The sequence below is a fragment of the Malaclemys terrapin genome, chromosome 8 (genome assembly GCF_027887155.1).
Source record: "Malaclemys terrapin pileata isolate rMalTer1 chromosome 8, rMalTer1.hap1, whole genome shotgun sequence".
Classification (NCBI taxonomy): domain Eukaryota; kingdom Metazoa; phylum Chordata; order Testudines; family Emydidae; genus Malaclemys; species Malaclemys terrapin.
Window position 1 is genome coordinate 74,247,744 of NC_071512.1, and position 27,678 is coordinate 74,275,421.

The window sequence follows — 27,678 nt, forward strand, 5'->3', positions numbered from 1 at the left end:
CTCTTAAAAAAGAAAATCACACACTGCCTGACTGGGAATTACAGTATATGACCATGTGTTAGTCAAATGATTATTTCTATATTCAGTTATCCAAGCTTATATACAGTACAATCTGTATACAATAGTTATGCCATTATCACCTACAGAACGGATCAGTTCAATGTGCTCTCCATGGAACCGCACCTGAAGACCATTCAGAAAGTTCACAGTGTGTTGAATGTGGCTGCCTGTTTACTTAACAAATTGATAAATTAAACAGTAATAAATCTCCAGGACCTGATGGTATTTCACCCAAGAGTTTTGAAGGAACTCAAAGGTGAAATTGAAGGACTACTAATTGTCACCTATCATTTAAATCAGCTTCTGTACCAAATGACTGAAGGATAGCTAATGTGACAGCAATTTTTAAAAAGGGCTCCAGAGGTGCCCCTGGCAACTACAGGCCAGTAAGCCTCACTTCAGTACTGGGCAGATTGATTGAAACTATCATAAAGAACAAAATTGTCAGACACATAGATGAGCATAATTTGTTGGGAAATAGTCAACATGGTGTTGTAAAGGGAAATCATGCCTCACCACTCCACTAGAATTCTTTGAGGGGATCAACAAGCATGCGGACAAAGGAGATCCAGTGGATATAGTGTATTTAGATTTTTCAGAAAGCCTTTGGCAAGGTCCCTCACCAAAGGCTCTTAAGCAAAATAGGCAGTCATGGGATAAGAGGGAAGGTTCTCTTATGGATTGGTAACTAGTTAAAAGTTAGGAAACAAAGGGTAGGAATAAATGGTTAGTTTTCAGAATGGAGAGATGTAAATAGTGGTTCTCCCAGGGATCTGTACTGGGCCCAGTCCTATTTAACATATTCATAAACGATCTGGAAAAAGGGATAAACACTGAGGTTGCAAAATTTGCAGCTGATACAAAACTACTCAAGATAGTTAAGTCCCAGGCAGACTGTGAAGAGCTACAAAAGAATCTCACAAAACTGGGTGCCTGGGCAACAAAATGGCAGATGAAATTTAATGTTGATAAATGCAAAGTAATGCACATTGGAAAACATAATCGTAACTATACATATAAAATGATGGGGTCTAAATTAGCTGTTACCACTCAAGAAAGAGATCTTGGAGTCATTGTGGATAGTTCTCTGAAATCATCCACTCAATGTGCAGCTGCACATTTTTTTGCAAAAAAGCAAACAGAATGTTGGGACTCATCAAGAAGGGGATAGATAATAAGACAGAAAATATCATATTGCCTGTATATAAATCCATGGTTCGCCCACACCTTGAATACTGCATGCAGATGTGGTCACCCCATCTCAAAAAAGATTAGAATTGGAAAAGGTTCAGAAAAGAGCAACAAAAATGAGTAGGGGTATAGAACGGCTTCCATATGAGGAGAGATTAATAAGACTGAGACTTTTCAGCTTGGAAAAGAGGTGATCAAGGAGGAATATGATAGAGGTCTATAAAATCATGTGGTGTATAGAGAAAGTAAATAAGGAAGTGTTAGTTATTCCTCCTCATAATACAAGAACAAGGGGCCACCAAATGAAATTAATTGGTAGCAGGTTTAAAACAAACACAAAAAAGTATTTTTTTCACACAACGCACTGTCAACCTCTGGAACTCCTTGCCAGAGGGGTCGTGAAGGCCAATACTATAATGGGATTCAAAAGGGAGCTAGATAAATTCGTGGAAGATAGGTCCATCAATGGTTATTAGCCAGGATGGGCAGGAATGGTGTCCCTAACCTCTGTTTGCCAGAAACTGGGATTGGGTGACAGGGCATGGATCACTTTATGATAACCTGTCTGTTCATTCCCTTCGGGGCACCTGCCATTGGCCACTGTCAGAGGACAGGATACTGGGCTAGATGGACCTTTGGTCTGACCCAGTATGGCTGTTCTTATGTTCTTAACACAGTTTCCCACAAACAACAGCTTGCACAAATGGTCTGTTGCAGGAACTTTATTTTCTGCTTATAAAAGTGAAATTTTATGTTAACCCTTTTTAGTACAAAGTGGAAGTGTTGCAGAAAGAAAGATTTATCCCTTCTCTATTCCATCCCTCATCTTCTATGTTAAATAGGTTACTTTTGTCCATTTTCGTATGCTGAAAATAAATGTAGAAACAAAAATGGGGAGGGGGGAGGAAGGAAATCATTGAGAAAGACTTGGTTAAAATAGATGTGATGAAGAACTATAAAGCTATAAAACATTTGTTGATTTAATACAAATAAAACCATATAAAATAAAAACCACTACCTTGAAACAGTTATAAAATACTGAGATTTATATTCTAAAATACAATACAGAACTCAGTGGGATGACATGTATACTTAGTTACTCACATACATACGTGTTTGCAAGATCGGGATGCATGTTCATTAAAAATGCCATCTCTCACTGAGGGAGCATATTGTATTTGCTAGAAGATAAAATTAATTTTATTTAATTTATTCTAAAAAGACTAAGTATAAATTTTGAGGAAACAGACCAATTTCTTAAATCACTATAAAATAATTTCATCAATACTCTGTAGGTATTTGGAATCCTACATTAATAAATGTATCTGTTTTACATACATTGCTTTTTCTGGTGCCTGTCCAAGGCTCTAAGCACTTCACGCTATTTAAAACACAGAATTTGAAAATAATATTTAGTCACCTAACACAATATTTTTCTTCTTATTTCCAAGATGACAATTCTCCAGAGATTAGACTCCCCCACGATATATATATTTTCTCCCTATTTGCAACACTCCACCTAAACTCTTTCAATTTTCAGCTCCATTGCTTATGAATTTATATTCCCTCAAATTGGTTCCAAGAAATAGGCCTCCACATTAAAATAAATGTGTGTGAAATACAAATATCTATACATGCCCCCCATTTAAGCCTCCAATCCTGCAAAGATTTATACATGTGAGTATCCCCATTAACTTTTAGGCCCCAATCCTACAAGTCATTATGTATGGGCAGATCTCTGCACCCATGTGGAGTCATTTGCAGGATTGGGACCTTATCTGGGAGAGAAACCAAGATCTGAATGGTATTGTGACTAAACTTCTTGTTCATCTGAAGTGGTATTTCTAGGCATGTTGGAATGGTGTCATAGGCATGCCTTGCACTGTCATCTCCCATATTGTGCTTGTTCTTTGATAAAATAAAGGAGTTCATTTTCCATTGCTGTCAATCTACCACCTTTCATTGGATTGAATTCATTTTGGAGATAAATTATTCTAGACAGAAATATATATAGTAAAGTAATCAAAGCCCCATGCCATAGGCACATGGAAAAATGACCGAGTCTTGCAGTCTATGGAACCTTTTCCAAGTGGAGAGGGTTTTGGGGATCAGGATATCTTTGTTCTTCTTCTGTGAATTTAAATTTAAAGTATTATTTTCTTGAAAGAAATTGATATTTGTGCTTCTGAATCCTTGCTGTGAAAATTCACAACTGTTATAGCACAAAGTTAAGACTTACAGAGCACTGATTATATGGTCAACACAAACTCTTCTGAATGAAACTATCACCAACTCATTGAGATTATAGCTTTATATTATTTATGCTATAATTTTTTAAATTACTGTAATTTGTCTAATCATCAGTTAGTTACATTTAAATTGATGCTGAAGTGCAATCCAATATATGGAGTATATGCATTTTGGTTTTACTTAAGAATCTCTTATAAGCGAATTATCAAATAGAGCGCCCTGGATAATGAACACTTAGAAAGTCCTAATTCTCTCTCTTTCTTTTTGCAAATAAAGTCTGTAGAAAACCAATATAGATTAAGCACTTAGTTCAGAACAAGGTCCCCTAGAAATTATTGTAAGAATAATAATCTTACTGCATCATGTTCAGCTGCCATAGGGAATGGCTTATGAGAACCATGCCATAATCATGATATATTCAGAGTCTTTTATAAAAGTTACTTAATTTATATGGCTGAGACCAATATTATTAAATTATCAGATGGGGCAATAAACAAATCAAAAGCTGTTAGAAAAATACAGAGTGCCACTCTTTATAAACTATAAAAATGGTTTTTACTTAGGAGAATAATGAATCTGATGAAAGTAGTCAAAATTTAATTTTTGAATGATGATCTCAAATTGATTGAATACAGTATGACAGAGCCTACATTCTTAAAAATGTATTGTAGTTTATAACCCTCCATGATGGGCAGGCACTGCTGCTAAGGGTACTGGCTATGAAATTACGTATATGAGCATATCTTAAAAGTGGGAATAAAACTGTCTTTCAATGAAGCAGAATAATTTGATAGTGACACTCCATGCTTGGAAACTGCAAGATGCAATTTTACACTGCTTTGAGTACAAGTATCTTTTGAGTTGTCATGCAGAAATGGTTCTCTACTTGAAAATGGGGTTTTCTTTTCATCATTCAGGAATGTGTGCCTGTCACTCTCCATTGCCATTGATACAGGGAACTGTAATTGTACTTGGAGCAGGAGACACTGCTTTTGATTGTGCAACATCTGCTTTACGCTGTGGAGCTCGCCGTGTATTTGTGGTCTTCAGAAAGGGATTCACTAATATCAGGGCTGTCCCTGAGGAGGTAAAACTGAACAATCAGAATGTTTTTGTAGTAGTAACATGACTGATTTTATGAGATGGAACACTGATTATCATTGTTATTTATACAGGCCCAACTTGTGCAAAGCACTTAAAACACTGTTACATAAGGTTTAATTCATCAAAATGAAATTGAAATTTGTAAATGTTTATTCAAAGTCTGAGGCTCATTTTATGTTGTGCCTGTGTCAAATTATACCCTCAGTTATGCTTGTGCAAGTCTCCGTGAAGTCAATAAAAGTTGCGCTTGCGTATCTGAGGGCAAATTTTGGTCCTTTGTTTATAAACTCTAAAATATTTAGAAATGTTTAAACACACATATGCACCCTAGATATCAAATGATGAGACATACCTGAATCATTATGGGCCATTCTAGTATTACCGGTGACTTTTCAGGAATCTGATTTCCCAAAAAAGGTGCAATTCTGGGACATACTTAATTTATCACAGTGATCCAATCAAAGGAAGATATAAAGACATGTAAAAAGGTTAGTTAAAATTCTTTGTGTTTTTTATTCCTATCAAAGGCTGGGGAGTGATGGCATTGAGCATATATTTCTATGCTTAACTTGATTTTGGTAAACATTTTTTATTATGAAATCTTTTTTATTTGTCTTCAATTATTAGATTTTGGTGGTCTTATTTGCTTATAATTTATGTGGCGCATACTTTGGATTGCTGCATAATTTATACTAATGAGACATGTAATGTACCTCAGTCATGGAATTTATGTGAAAATGGTCCTGTCTTTTCAAGAGAAAGTGTACATCTTTGGAGACCTAATAGTTACACAAATGGGATGATGGTACACAATAAGCAATGTAATTTTTCAATGTTCATAATTTACTTCTATTTTCCTTGCCATAAAGCAAACACTCAAATTGGGGTGGGACATTCTTAAAAAAAAAGGAAAGCTTATTGAGATAAAATGTAATTAATGTACTGATCTGTTTTTCAATTCATCAGTATTCAGACTTCCATGATCTCTTTGTGAGTGTATGTGCAAATCTTTGTATTTTCTTAAAGTTGTCATTCATAAAGTCTGTAATTATACTTATTAACTAAATCATATTACAGATTAGAAATTAATAAAGTAAAAATTGCCCCTAATCAAGCATAGCCATTATTGACGTTTCAAACACTGCCAGATGCTGAAATGCTGTAGAATATCACAGGTATGGAAGAGGTTATTTGTCATACAATCATGTAGGGCCAAATCCTGGCTGGAGAATTTCAAATATAGTATCTATATTTAAGAAGGGGGTGGGGGAGAGGAAGTCATGCGGGAAACTACAGGCTCATTAATTGACCTCAATTGTATGCAAGTTCTTAGAACAAATTTTGAAAGAGAGAGTAATTAAAGACAAAGGTAAATGGTAATTGGTATAACATACAACAAGGTTTTACAAAAGGTAGATTGTGCCAGACCAACCTAATCAATTTTCTAGACATAGCAAATGCAGTATTTCTAAACTACCTGGATTTCAGGAAAGCATTTGCTACAGTTCCACATGGGAAATTATGGCCTTGTCTACACTACGAGAGTAGTTCGATTTTACTTAAATCGAATTTTTGGAATCGATATTGCAAAGTCGAACGTGTGTGTCCACACTAAGGACAGTAATTCGACTTTGTGAGTCCACACTAACGGGGAAAGCGTCGACATTGGAAGTGGTGCACTGTGGTCAGCTATCCCACAGTTCCCGGAGTCCCCGCTGCCCATTGGAATTCTGGGTGGAGCCGCAAATGCCTTCTGGGTAAAAAAAAGGTGTCCAGGGTGCTTTTGGGTAACTGTCGTCATCCGTCCATCACTCCCGCCCTCCCTCCCTGAAAGCGCCGGCGGGAAATCAGTTCGCGCACTTTTCTAGTCAGTGACAGCGCGGACGCCACAGCACTGCGAGCATGGAGCCTGCTGCAACCATCACTGCAGTTGTGGCCGCTCTCAACGCCTCGCAACTTATCATACACCTTTCCCTGAGGCAGATGCAGAAAAGTCAGGCGAGGAGGCTACGTCAACGCGGTGATGGCCTGAAGTCTGAGAGTAGCACAGACCTCTCAGAAAGCAGGGGACCCAGCGCCGAGAACATCACGGTGGCAATGGGTCATGTTGATGCCGTCGAAAGGAGATTCTGGGCACGGGAAACAAGCACTGAGTGGTGGGACCGCATAGTGCTGCAGGTCTGGGATGAATCCCAGTGGCTGCGAAACTTTCGCATGCGGAAGGGAACTTTCCTGGAACTTTGTGAGTTGCTGTCCCCTGCCCTGAAGCGCAATGACACCCGGATGCGAGCAGCCCTGACTGTCCAGAAGCGAGTGGCCATAGCCCTGTGGAAGCTTGCAACGCCAGACAGCTACCGGTCAGTCGCGAACCAGTTTGGGGTGGGCAAATCTACCGTGGGGGTTGTTGTGATGCAAGTAGCCAAGGCAATCGTTGATGTACTGCTGCCAAAGGTAGTCACCCTGGGAAACGTGGAGGCGATCATAGATGGCTTCGCAGCGATGGGATTCCCAAACTGCGGTGGGGCCATAGATGGAACTCACATCCCTATCCTGGCACCGGAACACCAGGCCAGCCAGTACATTAACAGAAAGGGCTACTTTTCCATGGTGCTGCAAGCACTGGTGGACCACAGGGGACGTTTTACCAACATCTACGTGGGATGGCCGGGCAAGGTTCATGACGCTCGTGTTTTCAGGAACTCTGGTCTGTTTAGACGGCTGCAGCAAGGTATTTACTTCCCGGACCACAAAATAACTCTTGGGGATGTGGAGATGCCTATAGTCATCCTCGGGGACCCAGCCTACCCGCTAATGCCCTGGCTCATGAAGCCCTATACTGGTGCCCTGGACACTGAAAAAGAACTCTTCAACTACCGGCTGAGCAAGTGCAGAATGGTGGTGGAGTGTGCTTTTGGCCGTCTCAAGGGGAGATGGAGAAGCTTACTGACTCGCTGTGATCTCAGCGAAACCAATATCCCCATTGTTATTGCAGCTTGCTGTGTGCTCCACAATCTCTGTGAGAGCAAGGGGGAGACCTTTATGGCGGGGTGGGAGGTTGAGGAAAATAGCCTGGCTGCTGATTACTCACAGCCAGACAGCCGGGCGATTAGAAGAGACCAGCGGGAAGCGCTGTGCATCCGGGAGGTTTTGAAAGCAAAGTTCCTGAGTGAGCAGGGTAACCTGTGACTTTAAAGTTTGTGTATTGAGAAGCTAAACCTGCCCCCATTTCTTTGCCCAGTTAATGTTGACTATCCTATCCAGTTACATACCCCCTTCACCCCACTTCCAACACACGTTTCAAAATAAAAATAGTTCTACTTTGTTAAAGCACACCGTTTTCTTTAATACTGTATTCGCGGGAATTTTTTAAAACTGGGACGCAGACTGTGGTGCGGAGCGGGTGTACTGTAGTGGCGCGAATGCAGCTTCTAAACTCAAGGATTGACAGGCTCCGCTGCGGTGGGATGGTTGTTTCAACGGAGCCTGTCACCCCTCCTGATAGGGACTGTGTGTATGGGGGGGTCTATGTGACTTTGTGGCAGGGGGAGGACGGTTACAGATCCCCTGCTGTGTGGCTCTGTGATCCTGCCTAAGGACCGCCGCTTAAGATCTGTAACTGCCCTCCCCTGCCACAAAGTCACAGAGCAACCCACCCCCCACCACATAACATGAAAACAACCTCCCAGACTAACCAGGGTAACTAGTCACTGCATCACTGCACTATGTATGTGCCCTGCTGCTGTGCCTGCCCCCGACTATATACCCTGCCAAAGGTGACTGTCCTGTCGAATTACCAACCCCCTATCCCCCCCTCCTGCAAAAGAACATGATGGAAACAGTAGTTAACAGAAACGTATTTTTTATTATCAACCAAACATGGAACTGGGAAAGTGAAACTTGGACGGGGGCTTGTGTCAGGCGGGAAGGAAAGAACTTGTCAAATTTTGGGGAATGAGAGCCTTCTGCTGCTCGAGCTCTCTGCAGGGGTGGAGTGAGAGTTAGCAGGGACTCTGCCGCCTCTCCTTCTGTGCACTTTGGGTGAGGGGAGTATGGGACTTGGTGGCGGGGGAGGGCGGTTAGAGATGGACTGCAGCGGGGCTCTGTCCTCCTGCCTCCGTTCCTGCAGAACATCCACAAGGCGCCGGAGCGTGTCCGTTTGCTCCCTCATTAGTCCAAGCAGGGTTTGAGTCGCCTGCTGGTCTTCCTGACGCCACCTCTCCTCCCGATCCATGTTGGCTTGGTGCATTCGGGTCAAGTTCTCCCGCCACTGGGTCTGCTGTGCTGCCTGGGCTCTGGAGCAGGCTATAAGCTCCGAGAACATGTCCTCCCGTGTCCTCTTCTTCTTATGCCTAATCCGCGCTAGCCTCTGGGAGTGTGATGACAGGCTAGGTTGTGAGACAGTCGCAGATGGGGCTGTGGGAATGGGAAAAAGGGAGTGAATTCCTCAGAAAGATAAATGTAGTTGTGAACAAAGAACATAGTCTTTCTCTGTTAACAAGACCATGCACAGCACCTCTCACATGCGCACTCAGCACAAGGTCGAATTCTCGGCCTTCGCATTCAGTGCCTGGGGTCTTCTACAGCACATTTGAGAAGCCTCTCAGGAGAACGGAATTTCTGTTGCAGGCAGACATGGTAAGCCGTAGACTTGTGGCAGCTTAAAACTTTAATATTAGCAATGGCCTCATTTCACATTGAAATCAATGTCGGTCCCTGCTGCCAGCAATTCGGCAAGCAGGAAGTCTGCTCCTGTCCCACACCCTCGCGGCTGTCCCCGGGAACGATCCCTTTCGGCTGCCCCTCTCCCGCCTCCACCGCGTGGCTGCAAACCAGCGGTTACAGTTCTGTAAAGGAACGGCAAAGCAGTCCCAACACTAACATTCCCCTACCTCATTCAAAGCAGGTCATCATGAGCGACATCACCCTCATGAGGATCTCTGACAGCGAGAAAGAGAGAATGCTCCGGGAAAGCCTGCAAAGACCAGGGCCGTATGCCGCCATGCTGTGCAGAGCAATGATTCCAGAGTACTTGATAGTCTCGTGGCGTGGCAACGTGTCCTACTACGGAGGACCCAATAAGGCCGCTCTCCCCAAGAACCTAATGCAGCGGATTTCCAATTACCTCCAGGAGAGCTTCCTCGAGATGTCACAGGAGGATTTCTGCTCCATCCCCGGACATATAGACCGCATTTTACTGTAGCTGCTGTAGCAGTGACTAACCAGTAGAGCGGCTTGGGCAGGACAATCATGCAAAACCGGACATTGCTAGATTTTTTTTCAATAGTTGCACTGCCCATGACTGAACCGTTAAGCTAATCAAACTAATCATGAGAAACCCATTTTTTAAATTGTTAATATTCCTGTTCTGTTACAAATAAATGTTTAGATTTTTACAACACTTACTGGCTGATCCTTCCCCAGATTCTGTGTCCGGGGTAACGGCTGGGGAGGGTTGGTAGGGGATCTCTGTAAGGGTGATGAAGAGATCCTGGCTGTCGGGGAAATCAGCGTTGTGAGCGCTGTCGACTGCCTCGTCCTCCTCATCTCCTTCCTCATCTTCCCCGTCCGCTAACATGTCCGAGGATCCAGCCGTGGACACTATCCCATCCTCAGAGTCCACGGTCACTGGTGGGGTAGTGGTGGCGGCCGCACCGAGGATGGAATGCAGTGCCTCGTAGAAACGGGATGTCTGGGGATGGGATCCGGAGCGTCCGTTTGCCTCTTTGGTCTTCTGGTAGCCTTGTCTCAGCTCCTTGATTTTCACGCGGCACTGCGTTACATCCCGGCTGTATCCTCTCTCTGCCATGTCTTTAGAGATCTTCTCGTAGATCTTTGCATTCCGTCTTTTGGATCGCAGCTCGGAAAGCACGGACTCATCGCCCCACACAGCGATGAGATCCAAGACTTCCCGATCAGTCCATGCTGGGGCCCTCTTTCTATTCTGAGATTGCACGGCCATCACTGCTGGAGAGCTCTGCATCGTTGCCAGTGCTGCTGAGCTCGCCACGATGTCCAGACAGGAAATGAGATTCAAACTGGCCAGACAGGAAAAGGAATTCAAATTCAAATTTTCCCGGGGCTTTTCCTGTGTGGCAGTTCAGAGCATCCGAGCTCGTACTGCTGTCCAGAGCGTCAACAGAGTGGTGCACTGTGGGATAGCTCCCGGAGCTATTAGCGTCGATTTCCATCCACACCTAGCGTAATTCGACATGGCCATGTCGAATTTAGCGCTACTCCCCTCGTCGGGGAGGAGTACAGAAGTCGAATTAAAGAGACCTCTATGTCGAACTAAATACCTTCGCGGTGTGGACGGGTGCAGGGTTAATTCGATGTAACGGCGCTAACTTCGACATAAACGCCTAGTGTAGACCAGGCCTATTAGTTAAATTAGAGAAGTTGGTGATTAATATGAGAATCCAAAGATGATGGGTAAGGAACTGGTTAAAGGGGAGACTACTGCTGGTAAACCTGAAAGGATTATCAGACTGGAGGGAGGTTCCAGCAGAGTTCCGTAGGGATCAGTCTTGGGACCAATCTTATTTAATATTTTGTTTATGATCTTGGCACAAAAAGTGGGAGTGTGCTAATACAATTCGCTGACGACACAAAGCACTGGAATAGCATACAAGAAGATTTGGATGACCTTGAAAACTGGAATAATAGAAAGGGGATGAAGTTTAATTGTGCAAAGTGCAGCGTCATACACTTAGCAAAAATTCCTGTGGATGATATCTATAAGCTGGGGACTTATCGTGTGGAAGTGATAGAGGAGGAGAAAGACCTGGGTATATTGGTGGATCACAGGATGACTGTAAGATGCCAATGTGATGCAGCCATAAAAAAGGCTAATACAATCCAAGGATGCATCTAGCAAGGTATTTTCAGTAGAGATAGAGAAGTGTTATTACCATTGTACAAGGCACTGGTGAGACCTCATCTGGAGTACTGTGTGCAGTTCTGGTCTCCCATGTTTAAGAAAGATTCATTCAAACTGGAACAGGTACAGAAAAGGGATACTAGGATGATCAGAGGAATGGAAAAACTACCTAATGGAGATTTATGGAGCTTGGCTTGTTTAGCCTTACAAAAGGAAGGGGGGAGATAAAATTGCTGTCCATTAATACATCAGAGGGATAAATACCAGGGAGGGAAATGAATTACCTAAGGGTCAGTGTTGGCACAAGAACAAATGGATATAAACTGGCCATCAAAAAGCTTAGGCTTGAAATTAGAGAAAGGTATCTAACCATCAGAGGAGTATAGTTTTGGAACAGTCTTTCAAGGGGAGTAGTGGGGGCACACAATCTAACTTGTTTCAAGACTGAGATTGATAAGTTTAGGAGGGGCATGGTTTTATGAGATTGTCTATAAAGGCATATGGCCCATCTGCAACTGCTATTAGCAAATATCTTCAGCAGCCAGATAGATGGGGCATTAGATAGGGAGGGCTCTGAGTTACTACAGAGAATTCTTTGCCAGCATCTGGTTGATGGGTCTTGCCCACATGCTCAGGGTCTAACTGCTTGTCATATTTGTGGTTGGGAAGGAATCTTTCCCCAAGTCAAATTGGCAAAGGTCCTGTTTTGGGTTTTTTTTCACCCTTTCTCTGCAGTATAGTGGGGCGTAGGTCATTTCTGGCTTGAGCTAGAGTAAATGGTGGATTCTCTGTAACTTGAAATCTTTAAATCAAGATTTGAGGACTTCAGTAATTCAGACAGAGGATGAGCATATTGCAGGAGTGGATAGGTGAGGTTCTGAGGCCTGCAATGTGCAGGAAGTCGTATCAGGATGGTCCCTTCTGGTCTTAAAGTATATGGATCTATGAGTCTTCATTCCTGTGGTATTTTAAAACAACAAATTATTTTAAAAAAATTTTAGGGAGGAGAAACTAAAGAAGTTGGAAGAGACCTTATTTTTCATGCCTTTTACTGTTTAAAATAGGTGTTTACTATTTTAAACAGTATAAAGGTGGTATAAAAAGTAGGTTTTCCCACTTTTTCTTACTCTTTCTCAACTTTTCCTACTTTCAGAAGGAAAACAATGTTTCAGCATCTGACATTACTTGGTTGTGCACTTTGAGACACTTTGAAGGGGCCAGATTTTTAGAAAGTGTTGAGCACCTTCTGATACTTTTTCCAAAAATTGTTGGATTATTAAGAAAGTGGGGAAAATTTCAGAATGATTTTTCTTTAACCAAAATCTTTTGTTTATAAGAAATGGAGGTGTTTTCCCATAACTCTTTGTTTCAAAAATATGTTGGAACATTGACAAATTTTGTCAAATTATTTTTTCAGAGGAAAATTTAGTTTATTTTTGATAAAACCCTGCTCCCGCCCCCAATTTACTACCACTTCTACCTAGCATTCAGTGCAGGCCTACCCCCCATCTAGGCTGCGGTCAGTACTGAGTCTGTGCTCACCTAGACCTGTCCTTAAAGACCAACATACCTTGTTACATAGGGTAATTCCACTGACATCAAAGTGACCACGCCAGTCTAAATCCAGAGTAACAGAGGAGAAAATATGAAAAATTAATACTCTTCTCCATAAGTGGATATGCTGATCCACTCAATATCATTGGAGACTTTGGAGTAAGTAGACTGTAGCCCTACACAGCAATATTTTTGCAAGATATGGAATATATGCAAACTTCATGAATCAAAATTTTTTTATGAAGACATAATCTTTGTATGACTTTCCTTTTTCTACAGATGGAACTTGCAAAAGAAGAAAAGTGTGAATTTCTGCCTTTCCTCTCACCTCGGAAGGTTGTAGTGAAAGGTGGACGAATTGTTGCTATGGAATTTGTTAGAACTGAGCAAGCTGAAGCTGGACACTGGATTGAAGATGAGGATCAGATTGTCTGTTTGAAGACAGATGTGGTGATCAGTGCCTTTGGTTCAGTTTTAGGTGACCCTAAAGGTAATGCTCAGCTGTAATATGCTATATTAAAGCCTGTTATTATTTTAATATTATTACTATTTACAGTTTGGGAACTTTGGCTTTCTTCTCCTAAATTTTGTCCTCAATTACAACTGGATAAACGGGTTGTGGGAGGGTGGAATTGGGCTCTTAAGTCTAAATGTTCAAAACTGAGAAGTAATTTGGGCTGGATGCCCCTGCTTTTGTTTGTGCAACTTGCGACATTTTAAAGAGACCCAGTTTTTAGGAAGTGTTGAGCACCTGCCTTGTGATCTGCCCCTTTTTATGATATCTCAAGTTGAATACTCAAAATAACTAATCACTTGAAGGCACCTTTGTGTGTAAGTTATGGAGTGGTGTGTTAGAATGTGTGAGAATATTACTGTGCAACTTAGTCCCTAAATTATAACAGAATAAAAGAGATTGATCCAAAATCCAATCTTTGGTATTTCTAAGGCACCACTCAGTGTGGTATCTAACCATGAGATATTTGCAGATCATCAACCTTTCCAAATGCAGTTAATTTTGGAAGAGTGATCCTTTAGTGAATGACATTACAGCATTCCATTTTAAGGCTTAATCTTAAATGGTTCTTAGCCATTGCAACTCCACCTTTCCTTCCCCCCCCCCCCCCACATTTTACAGATTTAGGTACTTATTCCATATAAGTAACGTCCTTGTCAAATTAATTCAGTCTGCAAGAGAATATTTAAAGTACACGAGGTGCCATAATTGCAAATTCAAGGGGTTGTCTGAAAATCAAGCTGCGTTCTGACTGCTTCATATATCACTGAAAAAGAAGGAATGTGGAAGCAGAACGTAAATAGGCAATTCTGTTCTTAATGCAAGAATAAATTAATACAGCTTGCCTATCCACAGCTGTATAGGCTCTATAGTCTTCATCTTGACATTAGCAAACTAAGCAGATATAACTCTAAAGATGGGTCTGACCCAAAACTCAAGATCCAAACACCCCTCACAAATGAGATGTAGATGCAAACGTTGCAGTGCATACCCATCTATAATTGGAAGACATTTGCAGTAGTATGGTGCCATTTTCTCTTTTTCTGACCATAATCATAAAAAGAACTAGGGGCTGCTGTGATGGGATGGATGGGTGGATGCCCTTTGTATTGCTCAGGACTGGGCGGGATCCAGGCTGTCTCACACATGCACTCCTCATGGACTGGAGGCTGAAAAATCAGGAGCTAAAAACTGATGGAGAAGCTTGGCTTCTCTTTGAACAGATTGGATTCTAAGCTCCTTAAAAGCCTCGTACATCAAAGGCATATTAAATAACAAAGCCAGCTGACTGAGTGGAAGAGAGATGGACTACAGTTAATTGAGCCTGAACTGGGAGGTATTCATAAAGGTGATTGAGATGTTGGGAGTCCCAGAGATGGACCAGTACACCTCCTCCATGTATAGTAATACCAGGAAATTACTCCATGACATGTCATCCTGAAATTTTGGGCATGGATGCTCTGATTCAGAAATGGACCAGATTCATACTATGTACTCCTTCCCATTTGCTATTTTAAAGTGCTTCAGAGGATAAGGCCACAAATTTTTTTTGGAAATCCTAGTAGCATTACACTGGCCACCAACACTTTGGTTCTCTTAGTGCAAAATACAGTTCAAAACCTCATAACAGGGCAAAGACTTCTGTACCTTCTTAATCACAGACAAGTAGTAAATCCAAAACCATCCAAGTCTAGCAATGTATGTGGTTGTCTTGCAGCTTCATACAAGGACATTTTTACCTCTGCTTTTTCTGTAAATATTCTACATGGACATTCTTTGGAAGAGAAATAAAGACATGCTTTTGAGTTTTCTGGAATAATTGATGGAATAAGAAGATTTTACTGACCTTCACAAGGAAGACAAAACATTAAGTAATGGAGAGGAGCTATATGAACATTTTAAGAATTCCAGAATGTTGCTGACAGATGTCAATAGAGCTGTCTGTAACACAAATCAGATATCCAGTCCTTCCCATTCAATAAGAGTGAAACTAAGGAACAATGCTTACAATTTTTAATCCAGCATGTTATCACAGGGAGATTTTAGATTCTCTACTACAATAAAAGCAAGGGGGCAAAGCCATTCCTTTGAGGTATCTGTAAATTTAATTTACAGGTATTCGCTTATTGGGTAGTAACAAATGATTTTTGATAATTTAATTCGAGCTGTGCTGTTCTCTACAAGGAAATTGCATCCATAGTACTCACAGTGATACTCATTCTGTGCAACCTCCTGTTGTGCAGTTATCTAGTGGAGTAAATAAGAAGCAGGTGGGACTCTGATGACTCTTTGTGAGTGGGGACAACCCTTCCACTTGGTGATATGTTGTCATATAAAGAATTTAATATCTGTGTTGCTTATGGTCTAGTGATCAATCTCACCAAAGAAGTACAAAGGAAAGCTAGGGTTCGAATTTTTAATGGAGTCATGAGCCAGTGTCTTCATGGAGTTAACTTTAATTAGAGAATATTTTCAAAAAGCCGTTTCAAATCCCTCATCAATTCTTGCTATTTAGAAGGTCTTTGGGAAGGTTTTCTCAAACCTCTTGGGTTAATAAAACATATTGCCTGTATCAGTGGCAAATTGTGTTGGTTCTTGGGTTCCAGGCTAAAAGGTTACTCTACCTTGTGTATAGGTATTCCCACACTCAATCTTGCTTCAGCTTTAACTTGATGGGCTGATGGAGCCTAATGTGACAGTTGACATTTTGGCTGACACTGAGGTTTTGAACAAGGAACATCCAAAACTAAAAGTAGAAGCTGCTACAGCTTGAACCAAAACTCTGTACCTGACGGGTATAACAAATCATATCTTTTGTGGATTTGCACAGAGAGAGACCGATAACACATGCTTACCAGTGAAATAAACTACCACTAACTATAACCCTTTCTAAAGATGGGGAACCTAATGCCCATTTGCCTGTTAAATTATCCATTTATGAGTTCTGTGTAGCAACATGCTGTAGTCTGAGAGGAACAAAGTCATAATTCAGGCAGATCATGGAATGAGTCCTTTTCCTTGGGATGGGCAACATACCTCACTTTCACATGTTGTGTCTGTGGATACTGCTACAGGTATAGCAAGCTGAGTGCAGAAATTTCTCTCACATACTGGAAAAGTTAAAAATAAATAAAAAAACCTATGAAAATAAATTACTATTTTTTGTGGCTATGTCATTTTCAGTTCTTTACACCTCTTCATTAACCAGCAGTCTTGAAGCAAATCAAATATACTCATAACATAAGAATGTCCATTCTGGGTCAGACCAAAGGTCCATCAAGTCCATTATCATGTCCTCTGACAGTGGCCAATGGCAGGTGCCCCAAAGGGAATGAACAGACAGGTTATTATCAAGTGATTCATGCCCTGTCACCCAATCCCAGCTTCTGGCAAACAGAGGCTAGCCACTCCATTCCTGCCCATCCTGGCTAATAGCCATTGATGGACCTATCTTCCATGAATCTATCTAGCTCCCTTTTGAACCCCGTTATGGTATTGGCCTTCACAAAACCATCTGGCAATGAGTTCCAGAAGTTGACAGTGTGTTGCGTGAAAAAACTACTTTCTTGTGTTTATTTTAAACCTGCTACCTATTAATTTCATTTGGTGACCCCTTCTTGTATTATGAGAAGGGATATTATTTACTTTCTCTATACCACTTATGATTTTATAGACCTCTGTCATATCCCCTTTAGTCACCTCTTTTCCAAGCTGAAAAGTCCCAGTCTTATTAATCTCTCCTCATAAGGAAGCCGTTCTATACCCCTAATCATTCTGGTTGCTCTTTTCTGAACCTTTTCCAATTCCAATATATCTTTTTTGTGATGGGGCAACCACATCTGCATGCAGATGTGGGCTTACATTGGATCAATATAGAGGCAATATGATATTTTCTGTCTTATTATCTATCCCTTTCTTGATGATCCCAACATTCTGTTCATTTTTTTGACTGCCGCTGCACATTGAATGGATGATTTCAGAGAACTATCCACAATGACTCCAAGGTCTCTTTCTTGAGTGCTAACAGCTAATTTAGACCCAATCATTGTATATGTATAGTTAGGATTATGTTTTCTAGTGTGCATTACTTTGCATTTATCAACATTAAATTTCATCTGCCATTTTGTTGCCCAGTCACCCAGTTTTGTGAGATCGTTTTGTAGCTCTTCGCAGTCTGCCTGGGACTTAACTATCTTGAGTAGTTTTGTATCAGCTGCAAATTTCGCCACCTCAGTGTTTACCCCTCTTTCCAGATCATTTATGAATATGTTAAATAGGACTGGGCCCAGTACGATTCCTGGGAGAACCACTATTTACCTCTCTCCATTCTGAAAACTGACCATTTATTCCTACCCTTTGTTTCCTATCTTTTAACCAGTTACCAATCCATGAGAGAACCTTCCCTCTTATCCCATGACTGCTTATTTTGCTTACAAGCCTGTGGTGAGGGACCTTGCCAAAGGCTTTCTGAAAATCTAAATACACTATATCCACTGGATCTCCTTTGTCCGCATGCTTGTTGATCCCCTCAAAGAATTCTAGTAGATTGGTGAGGCATGATTTCCCTTTACAAAAACCATGTTGACTATTTCCCAACAAATTACAATTTGCCCGATACTGAAGTGAGGCTTCCTGGGCTGTAGTTGCCACGGTCACCTCTGGAGACCTTTTTAAAAATTGGCATCAAGTTAGCTATCCTCCAGTCATTTGGTACAGAAGCTGATTTAAATGATAGGTTACAGATGACAGTTAGTAGTCCTACAATTTCACCTTTGAGTTCCTCCAGAACTCTTGGGTGAATACCATAGGTCCTGGAGACTTATTACTGTTTAGTTTATCAATTTGTTCCCAAACCTCCTCTAATAACACCTCAATTTGGGGCAGTTCCTCAGATCTTTCACCCAAAAATAATGGCTCAGGTTTGGGAATCTCCCTCACATCCTCAACAGTGAAGACTGATGCAAAGAATTCCTTTAGTTTCTCCACAATGGCCTTATCCTCTTTGAGTGTTCCATTAGCATCTCGATTGTCCAGTGGCCCCACTGGTGGTTTAACAGGCTTTCTGCTTCTGATGTATTTAAAAAAATTTTTTTTTTTTGCTATTACTTTTGGAGTCTTTGGCTAGCTATTCTTCAAATTCTTTTTTGGTCTTTCTAATTATATTTTTACACTTCATTTGCCAGAGTTTATGCTCTTTTATATTTTCCTCATTTGAATTTATCTTCTACTTTCTAAAGGATGCCTTTTTGCCTCTCACTGTTTCTTTTACTTTGTTGTTTAATGATGGTGGCTCTTTCTTGGTTCTCTTACTATGTTTTTTAAATCAGGTATACATTTAAATTGAGCCTCTATTATGGTGTCTTTAAAAAATTTCCACGCAGCTTGTAGGGATTTTCCTTTTGGTACTGTACCTTTTAATTTCTGTTTCACTAACTTCCTCATTTTTGTGTAGTTCCCCTTTCTGAAATTAAATGCTACAGTATTGGGCCACTGTGGAGTTTTTCCCGCCACAGGGATGTTAAATTTAATTATATTATTGTCACTATTACCAAGCGGTCCAGCTATATTCACCTCGTGGACCAGAGCCTGTGCTCCTCTTAGGACTAAATCAAGAATTGCCTCTCCTCTTGTGGGTTCCAGGACTAGCTTGTCCAAGAAGCAGTCATTTAAGGTGTCAAGAAACTTTATCTCATCATCCCTTCCTGAGGTGATATGGGGATAGGTGAAATCCCCCATTATTATTATTGAGTTGTTTTTTTTTAATAGCCTCTCTAATCTCCCTGAGCATTTGAGAGCAACTAACACCATCCTAGTCAGGTGGTCTGTAATATAGCCCTACTGCTATATTCTTATTTTTCAAGCATGGAATTACTATCCCTAGAGATTCTATAGTACAATTTAGTTCATTTAAGATTTTTACTTCATTTGATTCTATGCTTTCTTTCACATATAGTGCCACTCCCCCACCAGCACGACCTGTTCTGTCCTTCCAATATATTTTGTACCCTGGTATTACTGTGTCTCATTCCACCAGGTTTCTGTGATGCCTATTATAGCAACATACTCATTTAATACTAGGCAATCTAGTTCACCCTTCTTATTATTTAGACTTCTAGCATTGGTATATAAGCATTTTAAAAACTTGTCATTTTTTGCTGTCCCCTATTGCATGATGTAATTGAATGGGACTTTTTTCATTTGACTGTTTCTCATCAGATCCTCCCTGTATTTTATCATTTTCCATCCTCTCCTCCTGATTGGGACATAGGGAATCTCCATTTATAGATCCTCCCCTAAGGGATGTCCGAACCACGTGCTCCTTCGCACCTGTCAGATTTCCCGCAGCCCTTAGTTTAAAAACTGTTCTACGACCTTTTTAATTTTAAGCACCAACAATCCGGTTCCATTTTGATTTGGGGGGAGCCTTTACAGGAAGGAAGGGCCTTTACAGGAAGCTTTCTCAAAAGCTTCCCCAGTTCCTAATAAATCTAAACCCCTCCTCCCTGCACCATCGTCTCATCCATGCATTGAGACCCTGCAGTTCTGCCTAACTGGCCCTGCGCGTGGAACTGGAAGCATTTCAGAGAATGCTACCATGGAGGTCCTGGACTTCAATCTCTTACCTAGCCGCCTACATTTGTCCTCCAGGACCTCTCTCTTATCCTTCCCCATATCGTTGGTACCTGCATGTACCATGACCACCGGCTCCTCCCCAGCACTACACATAAGCCTATCTAGATGCCTCAAGAGATCTGCAACCTTCGCACCAGGCAGGCAAATCACCATGCGGTTTTCCCAATCATTGAGAACTTAAATGTTTGGCACATCAGAAGTTTAAAAATAAATGAAAACAGGATTTAAGCCCTGATTCAGAAAGTCATTCTCTCAAGACAGGACTGAATCACATGCTTAAAGTTTAGCTCACTGGGACTTAACCATATGGTTATCTGCTCCCATGAATAGGAATGGAACTTAGGATGGAAAGGCTCTGTCAGTCTGTTATTGTCGTCATGATGTTTCTTGCTCTTGCAGAGGAACTAGTAATTTTACAGCTCAGTTTCCTCATGCTCATAGGGAGGTATTTGCTGTTTGAAGTTTTGTTAGAATACAATGCTATTACATTTTCAAGCATTCTGGTATGTACTTTATTTGCCCTTTGGGCTCAGAGAAATATATTTTTAATTTTTTCACAAAACCTTAGGAGAACTGCAAAGTTCATTATATGCTTGGGAACTGAGATAGCTGGTCAGTTGCCATATAGATCTGTATTAAAAAAACTAAGCACCACTGGTGAAAACAGTTAAAAATCAGGTTGTTATTTATACTAGATTCTTGAAGAGGAAAAATATTGGCATGTGATGTTTTCTTGCTTGTTTGTTTTGGTGAAAGGAAGTTTTTTGCAGGCACAGACTGCATTTCCACTGAGCAGCACATTGGGGCCAGGAAACAATTTTATGATTGGGCCTGAATAAAATAAACAGCCTCAGGGAGCTTTGCACTTTCACTGACTCTTCCTGCTTTCCTGTTTTGCCATTTTGGAGCCTAAAATGTGCGAGTGAGTTACAGGAGTATCCCCTGGAACCATTCCAAATTGCAGTTTACCCAATGAATAAGAACATAATCCCTTGTATTAAATTGTATCTCTTAACAGTTTCTGGTGCTGCATATAATTCTCCGTATGCTACTAAACAGAAGACCAGTTGATTTTAAGGCCCAGGCCTTACACAACCATTATTTTTCTTGAAAGGGAAGGGACAGCACCAGTTTGGGGCTACAAATTTCCCCCTCATTTCAGGGAGGGGAGGGAGGAAACAGGATGTTTTTTCCATGAAAAAATTGTGAAGCGAAAATAGTACTTTTGCCACAAAGTAGTAATCCAGAGCTAATGCAGGAGATGCCATTGACAATGCTAGTTTCATTCAAAATTCTGTTTAGCAGGCCGGAGTAGAAAGGAGTCACTCCCACAATTTCTTGGTAAGAAATGTATATTCTTTATCTTCTTTAACAAATTAAAAGAAATACTACAAAGGTCCAAACATAAATGCAGAAAAGCAAGTATTCTAGTATATACAGCTGTGATAAATGAAGGGGCGGGGGGGGAGGGTAGCTTCCTTTTATGGACAGCCAGACAGCCAGTTAGCTATAAAATCCCTCTTGGTAGCTGTTCTCTACTTGCTTTACTTGTAAAAGGTTAAAAAGTCTGACTGCTATGCACAGGTAAAAGAAATTGAGTGGGCACCTGGCCAAAAGAGCCAATGGAAAGGCTAGAACTTTTTAAAATTGAAACAAGACTCCCCTTTTTCTGTCTGTGGTTCTCCTGGAGAGCAGGGACAGGGCTGGGACTATGCTGTAAGAAGCTTTAAGCCAGGTATGAAAAACCATCAGATCATACCTAGAAACCACTTATTTGAAACCCCCAGATATGTAAGTAGATCAGGAAATATCTAGGAAGACGTGATTAGGTTTATCTCTTTTATTTCTTTATGGCTTGTGGACTCCTCTGGGCTAACCCCAGGTACTTTTATTTTGCTTTAACCTTTAAGCTGGACCTCAAGAAAGCTATCTTGATGCTTAATTTTGTAATTTTTTTTTAATCTAGCAAAAAGCCTAAATTCCAGATGTATTTCCTTTCTTTTTCTTTTTAATAAAAATTTCCTTTTTTAAGAACAGGGTTGGATTTTTGTGTTCTAAAAGGTTTGTGCATGTTGATTAATTAGCTGGTGGCAACAGCTGATTTCCTTCATTTTCTTTCTCAGCTCTTCCCCAGAGGTAGGGGTGAAAGGGCTTGAGGGTACCCCACAGGGAGGAATTCCCAAGTGCTCCTTCCTGGTCAAAAGGGTTTTTTTGCACTTGGGTGGTGGCAGCATCTACCCATCCCAGGTCAGAGAGAAGCTGTAACCTTGGGAGTTTAATACAAGCCTGGAGTGGCTAGTATTAGTTTTTAGAATCCTTGTGGGCCCCCACTTTCTGCACTTGGAGTGCCAGAGTGGGGAATCAGCCTTGACGATAGCACACACACAAAAAAATCCTTCGTTATAATTAGTTATTAGCTATCAAAATCTTGTGTTGCATATTTCCTGGAATTGTATACCTTGGTACAATGATGCAAATTAGGAGATAATCATAACTTTCAGTTGTCTTGCTTTTACTATTTATTTTTGTGTAAGCATTGTGTTTCAGAACTTCAGTAGACAAAGCGTATTTACCTAAGCACAGTGAGCCAAAATAACCCTGGCATCACTCCACTGACTTCAATGGTATACATTTGCCTCAATTTTATGCAGTGGATTTGTATTTGCCCTACAGGCACGTTGCTTTTCTTTCCAGTGAAACAATGATGAGGGACATGGAGAATTTTCATACAGATTTTACCTCCTGTTTCTTTGGGATTGTTTAAAAGAGAGTAGGACAGATAGCAGTTACTAAACTATTTTGAGTCCAGCATAGTATCAGTAAAGGTTGCCACAGACAACGTCTAAAGCGCAACATGTTTGTTTTATAATTGTTTTTTTCTTTTCCCCAAAAACTGACCCAAGAACAAGTTTTTCTCCCTTATGAGTAACTGTTCTGAGCTTTTACTTATTATTATAAGAACATAAGAATGGCCCTACTGGGTCAGACCAAAGGTCCATCTAGCCCAGTATCCTGTCTTCCAACAGTGGCCAATGCCAGGTGCCCCAGAGGGAATGAACAAAACAGGTAATCAGCAAGTGATCCATCCCCTGTCACTCATTCCCAGCTTCTGGCAACCAGATGCTAGGGACACCATTCCTACCCATCCTGGTTAATAGCCATTGATGGACCTATCCTCCATGAATTTATCTAGTTCTTTTTTGAACCCTGTTATGGTCTTAGTCTTCACAACATCCTCTGGCAATGAGTTCCAGAGGTTGACAGTACTTGCATGAAAAAATACTTTCTTGTGTTTGTTTTAAACCTGCTACCTATTAATTTCATTTGGTGACCCCATGTTTTTGTATTATGAGGAGTAAATAACACTTCTGCACATAGTATTCAAGATGTGAGTGTACCATGGATTTATTTAGAGGCAACATGATATTCTCTGTCCTATTATCTTTCCCTTTTTTAATTATTCCCAGCATTCTGTTCACTTTTTTGACTGCAGCTGCACATTGAGTGGACATTTTCAGAGAACTATCTACAATGACTCCAAGGTCTCTTTCTTGAGTGCTAACAGCTAATTTACACTCCATCATTTTATATGTATAGTTGGGATAGTGCCTTCCAATGTGCATTACTTTGCATTTATCATTTATCAACATTAAACTTCATCTGCCATTTTGTTGCCCAATTACCCAGTTTTGAGAGATCCTTCTGTAGCTCTTCGCAGTCTGTCTGGGTTTTAACTATCTTTAGTAATTTTGTATCATCCGTAAATTTTGCCACCTAACTGTTTACCCCTTTTTCCAGATCATTTATGAACATGTTGAATAGGACTGGTCCCAGAACAGACCCCTGGGGGGGGGGCCTCTATTTACCTCTCTCCATTCTGAAAACTGACCATTTATACTTTGTCCGCATGCTTGTTGACCCCCTCAAAGAATTCTAATAGATTTCCCTTTACAAAAACCATGTTGACTATTTCTCAACAAATTATGTTCATCCATATGTCAGACAATATTGTTTTTATTATAGTTTCAACCAGTTTGCTTGGTACTGAAGTCAGGCTTACTGGCCTGTAGTTGTCAGGATCACCTCTGGAGCCCTTTTTAAAAATTGCCGTCACATTAGCTATCCTCCATTCATCTGGTACGGAAGGTGATTTAAATGATAGGTTATAGACTACAGATAGTTGTTCTGCAATTTCACATTTGAGTTCCTTCACAACTCTTGGGTGAATACCATCTGGTCCTGGTGACTTATTGCTGTTTAATTTATCAATTTGTTCCAAAACCTCCTCTAATGATACCTCGATCTGGGACAGTTCCTCAGATCTGTCATCTAAAAAGAATGGCTCAGGTTTGGGAATCTTCCTCCCATCCTCAGTCGTGAAGACCGATGCAAAGAATCCATTTAGTTTCTCTGCAATGGCCTTATCGTCCTTGAGTGCTCCTTTAGCACCTCAATTGTCCAGTGGTCCCCTTGGTTGTTTAGCAGGGTTCCTGCTTCTGATGCACTTAAAACATTTTTTGCTGTTACTTTTAATCTTTGGATAACTGTTCCTCAAATTCTTTTTTGGACTTTCTAATTATATTTTTACACTTCATTTGCCAGTGTTTATGCTCCTTTCTATTTTCCTCAGTAGGATTTAACTTCCACTTTTTAAAGGATGCCTTTTTGTTCTCACTGCTTCTTTTACTTTGTTGTTTAGCCACGGTGGCTCTTTCTTGGTTCTCTTACTATGTTTTTTAATTTGGGGTTTACATTTAAGTTGAGCCTCTATTATGGTATCCTTAAAACATTTCCACGCAGCGTGCAGAGATTTCACATTTGGCACTGTACCCTTTAATTTCTGTTTAACTAACCTCCTCATTTTTGTGTAGTTTCCCTTTCTGAAATTAAATGCTACTGTGTTGGGCCACTGTGGTGTTTTTCCTGCCACAGGAATATTAAATTTAATTATATTATGGTCACTATTACCAAGCGGTCCAGCTATTTTCATATTCACCTCATGGACTATTACCAAGCGGTCCAGCTATATTCTCCTTAGGACTAAATCAAGAATTGTCTCTCCTCTGGTGGGTTCCAGGACTAGCTGCTTCAAGAAGCAGTCATTTAAGGTGTCGAGAAACTTTATCTCAGCATCCCTTCCTGAGGTGACATGTACCCAGTCAATATGGGGATAGTTGAAATTCCCCATTATTATTATTATTGAGTTTTTTATTTTACTAGCCTCTCTAAGCTCCCTGAGCATTTCACAGTCACTATCACCATCCTGGTCGGGTGGTCGGTAATATATCCCTACCACTAAATTCTTCTTATTAGAGCATGGAATTTCTATCCATAGAGATTCTATGGCACAGTTTGATTCATTTACGAGTTTTACTTCTTTTGTTTCTACACTTTCTTTCACATATAATGCCACTCCCCCACCAGCATGACCTGTTTTAACCTTCCGATATATTTTGTACCCTGGTATTACTGTATCCCATTGATTATCCTCATTCCACCAAGTTTCTGTGATGCCTATTGTATAAATATCCTAATTTAATACAAGGCACTCTAGTTCACACATATTATTTAGACTTCTAACATTGGTATATAAACACTTTAAAAACTTGTCTCCTTTTAGCTGTCTACCATTACACGTTTTAGTTGAATGGGACTCTTTTTTATTTGACTGTCTTGATCAGACCCTGCGTTTATTTTATCATTTTCCATCCTCTCGTCCTCACTAGGACATAGAGATGCTCTATTAATAGATACTCCCCTAAGGGATGTCTGAACCATGTGCTCCTCCGCACCTGTTGGCTTTCCCCCAGCCCTTAATTTAAAACCTGTTCTACTACCTTTTTAATGTTAAGTGCCAACAATCTGTTTCCATTTTGGTTTGGGGGGAGCCCATCCGTCCTGTATAGGCTCCCCCATTCCCAAAAGTTTTCCCAGTTCCTAATAAATCTAAACCCCTCCTCCCTCCATCATCGTCTCATCCACACATTGAAACTCTGCAGTTTGCCTGTCTAACTGGCCCTGCGCATGGAACTGGGAGCATCTCAGAGAATGCTACTATCGAGGTCCTGGACTTCAATCTCTTACCTAGCAGCCTACATTTGGCCTCCAGGACCTCTCTCGTATCCTTCCTTAAGTTATTGTTACCTACATGTACCATGACCACCGGCTCCTTCCCAGCAATACACACAAGTCTATCTAGATGTCTCGAGGGATCCCCAACCTTCGCACCAGGCAGGCAAGTCACCATGCGGTTCTTCCAGTCATCGCAAACCCGGCTATCTATGTTTCTAATGATCGAATCGCCAATTACCTGTCTCTTCCTAATAGCTGGAATTCCCTCCCCCGGAGAGGTATCCTCAGTGCAAGAGAATATCACAACATCATCTGGAACGAGGGTCCCAACTATGGGATTGTTTCCCTCTGCTCCAGTTTGATGCTCTCCTTCCCTGGGATTTTTATCCTCCTCAACAGCACAGAGGCTGTCAGACCGGGGGTGGGACCATTCTGCTGTGTCCAGCTGTATATGCCAGCTTTCACTAGTAGTTGGTATCATATATGTTCTTATTCTGGGATAATGTTATAAACTTTAAGTTCGACATCAGTCCCTAAGATTGCACATATTATGTTCTTCATTTATATAGAATATAGGACGACATATGGGAAAGGATATTTCCCTCTTGTTTTTGTTTTTTAATTTAGAAATGCAAAAGTATCCAATTTTGTTTTTCATTTTTTCCTAAACAAACATAAATTCCATAAACTTTATTGGCAGGATATAGGGTCTGCACCTGATTTTTTTTGTTTTGTTTTGTTGGTTTTTTTTTGTTTGTTTGTTTTTATAAAGTGGTAACTTGTATGGGTGGGGATGTAGCATACAAATTATTTTTAAAAGGGAAAAGAAATAGTTTATCTTCAATTCCATGCCATTTTAAAAGGGTGCATTAAGCAATGAGGGTGACAGAACAGCATGTGATATAATAGCATGTGATAGAACAGCAATATTAGATAGAACATTTGCAAAATACAGTTCACATATTGGTTTGTGATAACCCCATATTTATAGTTTTACAATTTCTAAATGAATGGTATTGCGAGGCCTTTGTCCTGTTTCCTAACTGATGTTTTATATTTCAGAGGCAGAAAAGTTGCCCATTTTTGGAGTGTATTTTTTTTAAATAATTCAGCGCTCAGGAAAGATGTCAGAGTTGCAGTCTTGGAGAGTGAAGTCCTCTGTCTACAGAAAAGTAAAATCACAATTTACAAAGGGTTCAAATCCTAATTCCATTTAAATCAGTAAGAGTTCGGCTATTGATATTGTTTGTGTAATGGCAGTTGTACACCCTTTCACCTGCAGAACATCTGCACTGGTGGAGGGACAATAGCAGAATTGCTGCCATTAATTTTCCATAGGAGCTTTGCTGGTGGGGGCTGCTTAGAGAACAAATAGGCACATTTCCCAGCATGTATGTATGCTTGTATCCTTACCAGCCTTGCC

At 40.8% G+C, this 27,678-nt stretch overlaps 1 protein-coding gene across 2 annotated transcripts in view; it reads left to right on the forward strand.

Moving 5' to 3' along the window:
- Window positions 1-27,678, forward strand: part of DPYD (dihydropyrimidine dehydrogenase) — a 613,360-nt gene that overhangs the window by 317,778 nt on the left and 267,904 nt on the right. For both annotated transcript variants that reach the window (XM_054037742.1, XM_054037743.1), the window contains exons 10-11: window positions 4,419-4,588; window positions 13,316-13,526. In XM_054037742.1, coding sequence (XP_053893717.1) covers window positions 4,419-4,588; window positions 13,316-13,526 — 381 coding nt within the window. The remainder of the gene's footprint in view (window positions 1-4,418; window positions 4,589-13,315; window positions 13,527-27,678) is intronic.